A 14,391-nucleotide genomic window follows, 5' to 3' on the forward strand; every position below is an offset into this window, starting at 1 on the left:
TTAGCTTGTTGAGGCGGCGGTAATAAACGCAAAACACCATGTGTTGTCTTTCTTTTTAACGAGCACCACAGGAGATGCCCATGGCTACTGAAGGCTCGATGATGTCGTTGGTCATCATCTTGTCGACCTCTCTTTGTATTACCTGACGTTCTGAATGGGACACACGGTATGTGCGATGGTGGACAGGACTGGCGTAACCGGTGTCTATGCGGTTAGTAAGGACAGTTGTCTGTCTTAGCGGACGGCTCCAATGCCGAAGATATCGCTGTAAGTAAGCAGGTTGTGCAGATCCTGCACGAGATTGTGTGGTAGATCGGCCGCAATCATCCCATAGATAACACCAGAACTGGAGCTGGACTGAGCGGCGCCGCTAGGAACCTCAGACGGAGACTCAGAACAGACATGTGAATTCGCTCAGCGAGGACAGTTCAGCAGGTGCAATGCCTTCGGGGAGAACCTGTGGCGATAAGCTGAAGTTGAGGAAAGGCAGAGTGGCTTGATTTTGACGGACGTGAACGATGAGATGAGGAAGTGCAACATTACGTTGCAGAACGACATCGATGACAGGGAAGGCAAGATAGTCCCCGTCAGGAACGGCTGGATAGGGCACTAAAGGGACATAGACGGTGGCAGGCGACAGAATGTGGCGGAGCGATGGCGAGGTGGGCTTGATAGGTCCTCAGAGCAGATAGGCAGGTCGAGGCGCAGAAGACCAGCAGAACAGTCGATGAAGGTGGAGTAAGCAGATAAGAAGTCGAGCCCAAGAATTACGTTTTGAGGACAGCTGTGCAGATTGGTGAAAAGGACAGAAGTATGGTGATCGGCAACACTGCCGGCTACAGCGGCACAACTACCGTCGGCTACGCGGACGGTGGATGTCGCACCTGGGGCAATTACTTTCTTTAGGCGACGGGGAAAAGAGGAGCTCATAACAGACACCACGGCACCAGTGTCAATAAGGGCAGGAACGGAAACACCATCCACATAAATAATTATTTAGTTACTTGGGACAGAAGAGGTCGGTAGAGAATTCGCAGTCCGGGTCGAGAATGAAGCGTCACCTCTGGGTGCTGCATTTCCTAGTTTCCCGCGAAGTGGCCGATGTAGGAAGGTGATGAGCTGCGGCGAGTAACAGGAGAGCGGGAGCGACTGGTTTGCGGGGATGATGAGCGACTTCGGTGCGGTGCGGGGAGCACTTGGTCGGGTGGTCGGGACGGAAAATGCGATGCATAATGGCGCGGCGGATAAAAGTCGTACCGATTGTTGAAGAAGCGGGTTGGTGAGTGCCAACAGCTTGCGTTACTGCAGTGGCCGGAGATATGGCCTACGCGATGACAGAAAAAGCATGTGGGACGATCGTCAGGAGTGCGCCAATCTGCTGGATGTCGACTGCCCTATCGAGGAGGATAGAAACTATTCCGGAGTGGTAGCAGCAATAACAGGAGGTTCCGGAACAGTGCGGTGTTCGGTCATGATTTGGCCTCTGGAGAACCCCATGTTAGCAGTCTCTTGACGGACGACTTCTTTTATCGAGGAAACTGCAGCAGCGTACTTTGAAGGTAGTGGAGGAGCAGTGAAAACCACAGGTGCTAGTTCCTCTAATTAGCGGCGCACGATGCGAGTGAAGTTATCTGTTGCAGACGGCTGCCTTAAAGTCGCTGAATCAGCGCAGGTGGAACTAGCAACTGTGTTTGGAAGCGGGTCAAAACGAGGCGATATGCAACGAGAGCCGACAGCTCTGTAACACGGTATTGAAGGTTGTACGCTCTTTACAAAGGAGAAGATTGAAGGCGCCGTCGGCAATACCTTTGAGGATATGGCCGATTTTGTATCCTTCAGTCATGTCCTTGTTAAACCTTTCGGCACAATGCGAGAACATCTTGTATGTAGGCCACGTTCGTTTCTGTGTCCATTTGTGGCAGTGACGTCAGGTCTTCCTTGGCGGCGAGCAGGTTCCCAATGGGCTTACCAAAGAGATCGTGCATCTTTTGCTTACAAATTTGTCTTGAAGTTAGTTCGGGCTCGTGTGTGACGTACCACTTCTCGCCGTGCCACTAAAAGCAAGATAAGGTTGGCTACCATCAGAGTGGAATCCCATCGATTTTTTGCGCTTGCGCGTTGATACAGGTCGAGCCAGTCGTCTACGTCGATGTTGACGTCAGTGCCCCAGAATGGGCCAGGGTCGTGGGGCTGGACCATGAAGACGGCTTGTGGGGCCATTGAAGAGGATGCGGTAGCTGCTGGGATGGCGGCTGGGGACATGTTGATGGATTCAATGTGACGACTGCTGTGGAGATCCAGAGTGGGGTACAGGGATCGAATAGAAGCCAGCACCAAGAGGTTACGGACGGCCTTTATATGGCCAGTTAACCCAGTCCGCCTTATCTAGAACAGCGCGAAATACAGTACCGCCCAGTTGTTGTTGTTGGCCTCTTGAAAAATGCATACTACAGCGTCGTCGTCTCTCAGATCAATTCCTTAATTCTTATTGGTCACAATATTGAAAACACAAATCTACTCCTCTACAAGCTGTTTGTCTACTCTTGTCGTATTTACTTTTTGTGTTTTTTTTTTATCCTGCGTAGGTTTATGTTAAAAAGAAATAGGAATCGCGAATACCTTTTCAGCAAATGGAAGAACCGGAAATGGAAATGGAAAAGCCTTAACGGGCTGACTGAAAATGAAATTGACTTCATAACCCTTGCACTGTGCCGGAACACGAGATAATCGGAAAGGTGCTATCAAGTTACAGTAGAATGTTAAGGTCTTGAATTAGTTTAGATTTGAAGAGGGAAATAAACAGATAATAAGGAAGAAGCCCATCAATGATTAGCAATGAAAGGGAAGGTAGAAGGATTCAGGATCTCGCTACAGAACAGATATTCAGCTTTGACCGAGAAAGGCGACATTAGCCTAGAAGCAATGAACAATAATTTCAGAGAGATAGTTACTGAGTGCGCGGTAGAAGTAGGCAGTGGAATTATTAGAGTGGATACCGGTAAACTGTCTAAGGAGAGGAAAGATTTGATTAAGAAACGCCAAAGTATGAAGACCTCCAACTCAGCAGACAAAATAGAACTGCAGAGATATCAAAGCTAAACAATATGTACAAGGTGGCCGACATAAGGAAGTATAACATGGGAAAAATTGAGCATGCACTGAAGAACGGTTGTAGTCCGAAAGTGGTAAAGCGGTAAATAGGAAATTAGGCATAGATAGCAATCAGATGTATGAGCTAATAGACAAGACGGGCAGTGTGATCACTAATATGGGCAGGACAGTCAAAGTAGCCGAGGAGTTCTATATTGACCTATATAGTAGCCGAAGTAGTAAGGGAAATAATGAGATTGGCAGTAGTGAAGAAAAATCACATGTTCCGCCAAAACGAAGGACAAGTTAAGGAGGCTTTACGAGCTATGAAAAGGTGGGATATAGCGGGGAGAATCAGGTGGCTAAATATTTGTTGAAGGATGGGGGGATATTGTGCTGGAAAAACAAACTGCCCACCCTGTATAAGCAATGCCTGGTGACATAGACAGCACCGGAACCTTGTATGAACGCAAACACAATCTCAACTTATAAAAAAGGAGACGCGAATGACTATAAAATTAAAAACCAATCAGCTGACTATCGTTTACGTATAAGGTATTTACTAAGATAATCGCTAATATGATCAGGCCAACCACAACACTACAAGCCTGTCTTAACTAATCTGTGGAATAATACGCGTACGTATCTGTTCGAAATTGGCTAATGCGGTTTGAAGGATAGTAGAAGTTACAGAGCAAGCGTCTTCTGGAACATTTGGTGCAAGACGGCGGGAAAAAGGTCGATGGGGAAGATATGCCTTATATAGAATAAAACTGAGGGTTAATCACATGGGTTTAACCAGTTGCACCAGCAACTCATGCGAGCTAAAACGTTACTTAATTTCGTGGCCCTTATTAAACAAGTCTTGTTCAGCAGGTCATCATCATCATCATCATATTCATCAGCAGCCGCAGATGGACTATATCCACTGCAATGCGAAGGCATCTCCCTATTCCTCATATTCCTCCAATTCACGCAGTCCTGGGCTAGCTGCATGCACTTGACCTCTGTGAACTTCTTAATCTCATTAGCTCACCTAGCTTTCTGCTGCCCCCTTCTACGATTATCTTCCCTTGGAATTCAATTTTTCACCCTAAGCGAGTGCCGGTTTTCTTCTCTACGCTCTACATACACTGCCCATGCCCATTTCTTCTTGATTTCCACTAGAATGATATTGACTCGAATTATTTCTCTGACCAACTCTCCACGTACAATTTCCCAGTCCATAGCTCTCTGTGTTGTCCTCTACTTAAGTAGAACACTTTTCGGAAACCTCCACGTTTCATTTCCATAGGTGAGTACAGGTAAGATGCAACTGTTAGTTACTCTTGTCTTGAACGATACCGGTAAGCTGCTGCTCATATTGTGCGCCTACTCGCCAAAGGCTCTTCATTCTAATCTTATTCTACTTATTTTACTTGTATGGTCTTGATCTGCGGTTACTGCCTGTCTTAAGTAGATATATTCGCCGACCATATCCAGCGTTTCACTGCCTATTGCAAATTGCTGTTTCGTCCCGAGGCTGTTGAACATTGCATTAGTGTTCTGCATAATAAGACTCACCTTTCTGCTTTTCCTGTCTAGATCTTTAATCGTTGTGTGCAACTCATCCCCGGAGTTATATAGGAAGGCAACTTGCTCGCATTCTAAGGCTTTGAATACCTCCTCTAGGCAAGATGTGAGTAGTACTTGGGAGATCGTGTCGAATTTTTTATTATTACTTTTATTACTTTATTACTTTGTTTATTCAGAGCTGGTGGTGTGCGATCAGTATAAATAACTACCGGTACTTTCAGATACAGCTCATATAAACCTTGATTTCCCAATGTCTTAATGACTCCTGAGGTTTTGATTGAGTCAAAGGCTTTTTCATAATCAATGAATGCTATGTTTAAGCGCTCGTTATATTCCGGGCGTTTTTATATCCAGTGGTTGATTGTATGGATATGATCGATAGTAGAGCGCTTTCTGGAAACCTTTTTGATGATTATGGTTGATAGAAAATTGCTCTTCGTAATATGCACGCTTCAACAATGACCGCATCGGTATAAAATGTACCATGAATTTTTATGCCCACTTTACTGAATATGATGCTATAAGCACCTAATGTAATGCAAGAATAAAAGAGTGTAACAGCGTTTATGTTTTTCTCTAGTTTTTCAGGCAGGCGGAGCCTTCTTTGAGGTCGTTCCACGTAACCAGTGATGGCTAGACTTGCCTACACGGGAACAAACAACGATTTTCAACACGTCATTCGTATACTTAGTGTGTGGTGTCTTCGTTTTCATTTTCGGCTGTTCATATTGGATACCCAAGGATGGCGTAGGTCATGACACTCCCCTTATTTCTCAAAAGGCATTGTAGATTTCTGTAAACATCTAAAGACACCTGCAAAAAGCGCGGCTTTACTGTTTTGTCGCAATAGCATTACTGCTTAAAATCAATGTAATTTCATTGATATGTTCAGTGTGAAACACAGTGCTCAAAATAAGGTTTGTGTAAAAATTCTGTGTTTAAAATGAGCTCCTTAATCAAAAGAAATGCATTTTTGGCATTCTAACTGCCAAATTCCAGTAGGAAAGCTTTTAGAATTTCCTATAGAACCTAAACCTAAAGAGCCGAAACACTCCATATATGCGCTCTCCCCTATTAAAAGAAATCAGTCTTCCCTAAGACAGCATTACGGAAAGTCTTTGTACACTCCCTGTTCTGGACAAATCGCCCATTACCATGCAACTACGCGTTCTGTGACACACACCCATAAAAGTACTCCTTGCTCCTGCCCCTCTTTTTTCTGCCGTATCAAACACTGGTGCTTTAGAACACTGCATTCCTCCTTCCCCGTTGCAATACAGGCCCCTAATGTTCTACACCTTTCGCCCCAGTCTTGGCGGATTGGCTAACTTCTGACCAGCTGACGGGCCTTGTTGTCATTGGCTCAGTACATTCTCGATGCTTAATACGGCGTGCACCATAAATGCTACTCCAAAGGAGTATTTAATTATGTGTTATGTACCATGACAACTCCTGCGTGAGGTGACATTTACCCTAGAGAAAACGCTTGCTCTCAGGGAAGTGAAACGGTCATTCCTTATAACACCTTGTAAACGTCTCCGTACGTGAGTGTAAAACAAGGGCTCTCTCCTTCTAAGGAGTAAAAGAACCACCTCGTTAGGAGTGCACTAAGCGACAAGCCATTTACTACGAATCGGGTGGTATTCTCTTTACAGTACGTTTGACGCTCTTCACTCACAAGAAAGCAACCTGTACTCACCGTTCGGTTGTATCTGCCAGGAGGCTTCGAGAGACGGATTACGTACGAGCTCCACGGGTGTGGTAGGAAGGCAGATGTATCCTGTATACTTGTCGAACTCAAAACAGTTGTCCACCTGTGTGAAGAAGAGAGGATTGCGGTCTTCAAACTTGTAGCTTGACCAGAATAATTCAGCGAGTAGCTGACGCCCATGCTCGGGTTCACTATGCCAATGTCGCGTTCTTGTTAGGATCTCCACACGGCTGTGCCTCGTCACCACTCAATCTTTTCGCACCTGACAACCAGAACGCCCGAGAGATGCCGCGCATTGTTCTAAACTCCTTATTGAAAGCTCCACCAGCTAGTCGTTTGTGGATGTGAAAAAATATACAGCCCCGCCATACGACTGAACCGCAGATTCCCAAGTGCGTCTCGGTAGCTGCGCGGAATAGCGCGTGTTCCCGTCGGTTGCACGCAGGGGTGCCTTCTTAAGGCACCATTCCGGTATAGGCAACCTGCAGTGGCCAGGCGGCGCTAGTGGAGCGCAGGGTTCAGCGCCGCCAACGGCGGCGCCGAGTAATCTGAGTAGGCCGGCGCGGTCGGGTTGCGTTCGCGTTGTACGGCTGGAAGCATCTCGGCTCTCAATTTCTGCGGTTTTAAGGCAATCGAATGTCTTCAGAGCTACTTCCGAAAACCAATACTGACGAAAGGACACCGCCTGTTCGAGAATGCTCATGTTTAAAACGTGAACGGTGTCGACGTCCCCGCGAAGTGCGCGCCACTCGCGACGGAACACCCGCGCGCACAACTTTGAATTTCGCGTGAGTAGACGGAATTTTTTTTAACGAAATTTATTCTCTCAGGGCATCAGTCGGATATGTGATGATGAATTAAGAAATAATTAAATGAATCAAAAATGTTGTAAACGTAGCTTTTCATTTACTAGTTAACGTAGAAAGACGGGCTAGTTGGTCTTGATAAGTAGAGTGCATATTTTGGCAGCGTAAAATTAAAGACAGGACTAAAGGAGAAAGACAAGGGACAAACGCTGAACGCATTTACTATTGCGTTCACACCTCATACCCAAACATTGAAAGTGCAGAGACAACCTGAGAAGAGATTGATCGCCGTTTTTTCTTTTTTTGTTCTTGCTGTTTGATTACAGCATAATAATTTCTTTTCGGTTTTGCTTTACAGTTTAATACCATGACGAACACTTTTGTTCGTGGTGCACTTTTCAACAGCGCCGCGGAAGTTACAGGAGGCATGGTGCGGTACCCGCTACGGATGTGGCGGTTGCAAGCACTGTGCGGTTGTAGCGTGATCAACGAAAACTGTGCGTGCCGGGGGCGGGGAGTAGGGGGCCTCCTACACCGTTGGAAAAATAAAGCTCTTAACAACAACAACAATTGACATGCATTTTGTACCTCCGTACCTCAATCTTGGGGGAAAGCCGGCGGGTAATGCTGGCACTCAACGGCAAAGCTTTCATAGAGGAGGTCGTTAAGAGTTAGAATTTTTTACTGTTGCTACTAATGATGAAATAGTCTATCGTCTGGGACAAGAGACTCTTGAGTAGCTTGAGCAGTCGGTGAAAGAAATATTTGGCGCGGAACGATAGAACGAAGTTCCATTCTCAGCGTACACAGTATCATACATACATACATGAACTTTATTGCGAGAAATATACATGCAAAAAAATAGCGGGTGCCCGCAGAAGCACAAGCGCTTGTGGGCGGGCAACGGCAGTCACAGCGGTATGCATTCAATATAAAAAACGCTGATAGTACACAGTCAGTCAAAAAAAGAAAAACAAAAACTGGTACAATGCATATATAGTTTCTCAGTACAATCAATAGCTAAAAAACACTGAAACCTGTAGTCAATAAACGTAATGAAATCGGCAAAAAAAAGAAAAAAACGAACATAAATTACAAAGAAGCTTAATAGCTTTCTTCGCGACCTGCAATCCACGCTTTCAGTGCAGATTTAGTAGCCTTCATAGAATCGCAACCCAACACATGTGCTGGTAGTTTGTTGAAATAGTAAGGAATATAAAACTGTCGTGTCTTTTTGCCATAATTGGTATAATCCCTTGGTACCTTGTAACGTGCTATGTGCCTAAGGGACTCTGGTTTTTTATCTGGTTGTTTGAACTGGTTTGAAAAGTAATTTCTTAGAATTACCACTTGCACGTACAAGTCATGCAGGGGACTAACACCTGCTTCAGCCATCCTGGTGTTGTAGTCAGCCTTCTCATAAGCAGTTCCATACAGCAAATTAGTGGAGATTCTGCACAACAACTTATCAACCTTCCTAATCTTACAGGGCGCACACGATCCATAGACAGAAATGCCGTATCTAAGCATAGATTCTCCCAGAGATTTATACACAGTCTGACGCAACTTTACAGGTGCAGTGTATTTTATACGATACAGCTGCACAGAAAGGGAACGCAGTCGCTTTAATAAGTGGTCAATTTGAGACGACCAACACATATTAGAATCAAGATACAGGCCGAGATATTTAACACTGTTCGAGTAGGGCAGCAGCGAACAGTCACAATTGGCACAGTCACTACCATGCAAAAGAATCGACGCGGAAAGATCAACATTCTTGTGCGGATTTCGGAAACATATCAACGCAGTTTTCTTTTTGTTTATGTATATTTGATTTCCAGAAAACCAATCTACTATTTTTTTGACATCGTACTGAAGTAGTTTAAGTGCCTGTGGGCTTGATTCATGGGAGTTTACTAATGCCGTATCATCAGCATACTGAAATAACCTTGCATTTAATTTTAAGTCAACCATATCGTTTACATAGATTTTAAACAAGAAGGGCCCCAAAACAGAACCTTGTGGTACGCCGTACAGAATATCAGAAAAGGTACTAAATGATTCATTAATTTTTACTACTTGTTTACGATTAGACAGATAGCTTGCAAAATATTTTTGATATGGACCACGGAATCCAACACTTTCCAATTTTTTTTAGCAAAACAGAGTGTTCTACGGTATCGAATGCTTTCGATAAATCCATAAATAACCCAAAAACACATAAATTCTCATCCAAATTACCATTGATAAAATCGCAGCAATCTTCGAGAAGCTCAACCGTACCAATATTACGACGAAAACCATACTGTGCAGTACTCAAACATGAATACTTTTCACAAAAAGATGTCATATATTGGTGGACAATTTTTTCCATCAGGATGCTAATGACCGGCAGTATGGCAATCGGTCTGTAGTTGGTTGGATCCGACTTTTTTCCCGACTTGTAAATTGGTCTTAAAACTGAGATCTTAAGACCTGGCGGTATGTCTCCTGTATTAAAACAACCATTGAGTATATGTAAAAGTACTTCTTTAAGTATGGAGTAATTGCTCCGCAAATCACGCAACCTAATCCTATCGTATCCTGGTGGTTTGCTATCTGGTAGCGTCTGAATAAGGTTCCACAACTCTTCGTCATCAACAGGTGGAAACGCGGCCGAATTGATTGTTTTCTTGCCTTGGTAGGGGATGGTAGAATCGTTAGTTCGCGTTTTCAGCTCCCTAATGGATGATAGAAACGCGTCATTAAAAGAATTCGCAACGATCGCAGAATCCACCTCTCCGAAAGTACAACGCAAATTCTCATCCAAATTAGGTTTCTTCTGTCTACCTAATAACCCATTTAATAGATTCCAGGTTTTCCTTTTAATTCTTGCTACACCTAGAAAATTCAGCAGAAAAATATTGCTTCTTTGCTAGCCTCAGTGCAGCAGTAAGTTTATTACGATGTGCCCTGTATTGCTCTTTCAAGGCTAGATTCCCGACATCTTGTTTATACGCACTCCAAAGTTTGTCTTTTTGATGAGATAATTTCAGTATATCATTCGTTATCCATTTCTTCTCAGGATTCCTTAACCTGATTTTAACCTCCTTTGTGGAACTGGCATACAGGTCATCAAACGTAGCTACTAAAGAGTTATAAGCATCAACGTGACTTTGAGTTAACAGTATCTTGCAGTTAAAAGTTTGAACAAGGTTGTCCAAACAATTGTTATCGATAATTTTTATCGTTCTAACAGTCTGACTTGACGTTTCCCTATCGTGCTTGAGCACACAAAGCACAGTGAAATAATGATCCGCCACTTTTCTTCGTATTACTGCAGCGTTAACGTCATAATTCGGGAGTCTAACTGCTATATGGTCGATACACGACTGAGTAAGTCTAGTGCCCATTACCTCTTCTCTAGTATAACTACGAATCATATTCTCTATTCCGTATGAGGCAAGTAAGTCTAAATAGCACTCAACACCAGGCTTCCTTGTTTCTGAAATGTCAATATTAAGGTCTCCCGCTATTATCAGATTAATTTGATTGTGTCGATTTAACAATTCTGTAAGTTCAGAAAAACATACGTCGAATATTGAGTTAGGAGGGCGATATATTGCCAGCACAAAAAATGTTTCGTCTTTGGAAGTGAGTGAAAGGGCCACCACCTCCGCCGCAGTAAAAGCACAGGATACTCTTTAAACGTGCCAACATTCTTTAACAAATACTAATACACCACCACCCCTACCAGAGTCACGACAAAAAGAGAAAGATTGGAAACCCGGAAGAATAAACGTGTCAGACTCATACTGGTGAACATTAGTTTCAGTCAGAATCACAATGTCAAGGTACCTAGCCAAATCAGACAGGTAGACATTTAATAAATTCCAATGCTTCTTGATGCTCCTTATGTTGATATGGACAAGATCTACTGCAGCGTTGGCTTGGGAGTTAAACAAACTACTTCTATGTGTGTTCCCGTCGGCAAAAGAATCGAAGTCGTCAGTCATGGCTATTTGAGCTTATCAATATCACATAGGTTTTCAATTCTTATCGCTCCAGAGCCCTCAACTTTCCTCACAAAAATTTTCCCATTTTTCAGCCATACAAATTTGTATGATTTTTTCTTTGCTTCTTGTTTAATTTGCCACAGCAACTTCTTTGTCTGAGCAGGTAGGTTCTCATTAATGTACACATCTTCATCCTTCAGTGCGTAGCGCTTATTTATCCACAGTTCACGAGCAGTATGTGAAGTAAATTTCACTAGTACAGCCGGTATCCTGTCCTTTTGTGCAGGTAGTCGGTGCGCAACCTCTACGGATTTAAGTGTGGTCTCTGGAATTTCCAACCTACAAGCCAGTGACCTCAATGTAACCTCAAGGTCCTCATTTTGCTCTGGTTTGAGACCATGAATTTCTATGTTGTTACGCCTTGAGTAGGCTTCCAGGTTATTCAAGGCTGTGCTAAGATAACTCAGCGTATTAGCCTGCTCCGCAAGAGAACCCGCCAACTCTCCCGACCTCTCTTTTAATGCAGACACCTCAGCAGAGTACGAAGCCACAGACACCTTCATTTCTTCATATTTTGAAGCGAGAAGTTCAATGGAAGCCTCAATTCCAGTAATCACCTGTCCTTGCTTCTCAATGTGTTCAAGCACTGAATCACTCTTCTGACTCTGAGACTGTATAACTTTGTCTAGCTTATCAAATCTGGAACTGATTTTGGAAATCTTCTCATCTAATGAACGAATAGCTTTCATGAGCTGATTCAGCGTTGGTCGCTTTCCTTCATCTTCAGTATCTGTATCCGAATTTTCTGTGTCGCGCTGATGTACAGACTTCGACGACATACATGTCTGGCACACCCAACCAGATTTTTTCAGTTTTCAGGGATTTCTTTGCAACCCCAGAGCACTTGCCAGAGTGATAAGAACTGTTACAGTCACTGCACTTCAGGCCATTGTCATCAGGCACTAGTTTTGAACAAACACAACAAAAACCGATAGTATTAGAAGACATGGCAGAAAACGCACTTGTACCAGACACACGCGAACAGAACACGCAAAGAGTACGCTGATCGCAGTCCGACGAAGTGAACAGAATTCAATCAGTTTGGTAGTTGCAAAATTAAACAAATTGCTTACCTAGAATAAAGCATGGGTGTTAGCATCTCGTTCCGCACTCCGTCGGACTGCGATCCGTCGAACATCCGAGGCCGCTTAAGTAGCCTTAGTTCGTCACCGCCCTCCTTGATAACGGCGGTACCACGTGACGATAAGATAAATGATGCCGTCTGTCTTGCTTGAAGTGATGCACGCCGGTAGCTTTTGTGCGGGTTTTCCTAGTAGGGTCCCCAGGCAGCTCCAGGGATCATTCTTTCATCGACGATCAGCAGGCTAGAATAAAGCATGGGTGTTAGCATCTCGTTCCGCACTCCGTCGGACTGCGATCCGTCGAACATCCGAGGCCGCTTAAGTAGCCTTAGTTCGTCACCGCCCTCCTTGATAACGGCGGTACCACGTGACGATAAGATAAATGATGCCGTCTGTCTTGCTTGAGGTGATGCACGCCGGTAGCTTTTGTGCGGGTTTTCCTAGTAGGGTCCCCAGGCAGCTCCAGGGATCATTCTTTCATCGACGATCAGCAGGCTAGAATAAAGCATGGGTGTTAGCATCTCGTTCCGCACTCCGTCGGACTGCCATGGGCCTCTACACTCCGCTACTTCGACTTTTCCAGCACCTTAAGAACCAATGTACAGATAAATATGCTTATTTAAATCTGTAATTGGAAGTGTTGAAGATATTTTGGCTTTGTGGTTCCGAATAGACACCGCATTAGAAATCCGGTTCACAGATCCACGAACATATTTTTTTATTTCGCCTCCGTTTAAATGAGGCTGGAATACGATGCTGCGGCTGCATAGCTTTGTTGCTTTTCTGGACGTATGCCACTCGATCTTGCACAGCATATACCAGTACACGCCAAATTTTACAGCGCGGAGCGCATACTGAGTAGTGTGCCCGGTGTGCCCCAACCAGCGTGCGACTCCCCGAGTCAGAAGTTTATACCGTTTCCTCCGCTCACGGGCAATCGTCTTATTTTAGCTTCTTGGCGTCTGTACGCCAATGGCCCCATAACAAAACGAATTTCAGTTACATTACTCTCTCGCAGCCAATATCTCCTTCTCTCATCATTCTCCCCAGGTTCTCCCAGCAAGCGGTACGCTTAGGTTTCCTTCGTGATTGTGGCAGTCTTTCTCGCCGCCCCTGCGCTTATTTTTATTCTTGTTCACATCCGTAGTAGTCGAAGCATCGCATGAGATGAGTAAATCACACTCTCTGGGATAACAAAACGCGAGCGCAGAAGGAACACAGCGGCCGCAACATATACTGCGTCAGCTTCTGCGCCGACTCAGTATTAGATCCCGTCGGCCGCCAGGTGGCGCAACATGTCTCAGCAAACTCCATTGCAGGTTGCCTATATGGCGTCTGCTGCGTGGCTTACTTCTGTAATAGCGGGTCAGTTCGTAAGTCTGATTTGGCGCTTTAGTTGTTAAGGCACACGCAGAAGAGAATGTGCCTAATAAAACAAGCAGAGTCCGTAAAGGGCTTTCTTTTCACTAAACTGCAAGCAAATGCCGAGAGCACTGTTGAATCTACACTGCACAAATGCGTAAGCCGGAGCATTGCTGGTGCACACGGCGGATCACGTTCGCTCACATTATCATTGTCAACTAAATGCACCGTAATTATCATTGCTACTGTCATCATTGTTATTATCACTATTTGCAGCGTCATTGTCATCCTACTATTCTCACAGTAGACAAGGAGAGTTGATGAGCGTTTCATGATCCCGGACGTGGTGAGCTTGGTTAAACTGATCAGCTGGGGATCCGAAGGATGGAAGTTCGATTCTCGGTGGAGACAGGATTTTTATTTTTCTGATTGCGTCATCAGGATGACTGAAAAGTGACACATCAGTGCACGATCCGATGCACAGATCTCATGCACAGGTCCGACGCCCAAATCCTGCACACAACTCTCGTGCATGGGATTTCGTTCTATGAGCCTAGAAAGGCTTTCATCTTAAAATGTTCCGAACATACGGTTGCCGACGTCATTCACGAAGGTATACATGCGGAAGGACCAAACAGTCATTGATATAACTGAAAGCTGTGGGGATACACGTAAATCGCCTGACCCATTATAACGGCGGCGCGTAATTA

The 14,391-nt window shown here is 44.5% G+C and overlaps 1 protein-coding gene across 1 annotated transcript in view; it reads right to left on the reverse strand.

Annotated features, from left to right (window-relative positions):
* Window positions 1-14,391, reverse strand: part of LOC146177873 (trypsin-2-like) — a 197,047-nt gene that overhangs the window by 43,877 nt on the left and 138,779 nt on the right. Inside the window, exon 5 of the mRNA XM_084581654.1 lies at window positions 6,365-6,479. Coding sequence (XP_084437780.1) covers window positions 6,365-6,479 — 115 coding nt within the window. The remainder of the gene's footprint in view (window positions 1-6,364; window positions 6,480-14,391) is intronic.

Source organism: Amblyomma maculatum, chromosome 10 (genome assembly GCF_055883805.1).
Source record: "Amblyomma maculatum isolate TAMU_Amacu chromosome 10, ASM5588380v1, whole genome shotgun sequence".
NCBI classification, from domain to species: Eukaryota; Metazoa; Arthropoda; class Arachnida; order Ixodida; family Ixodidae; genus Amblyomma; species Amblyomma maculatum.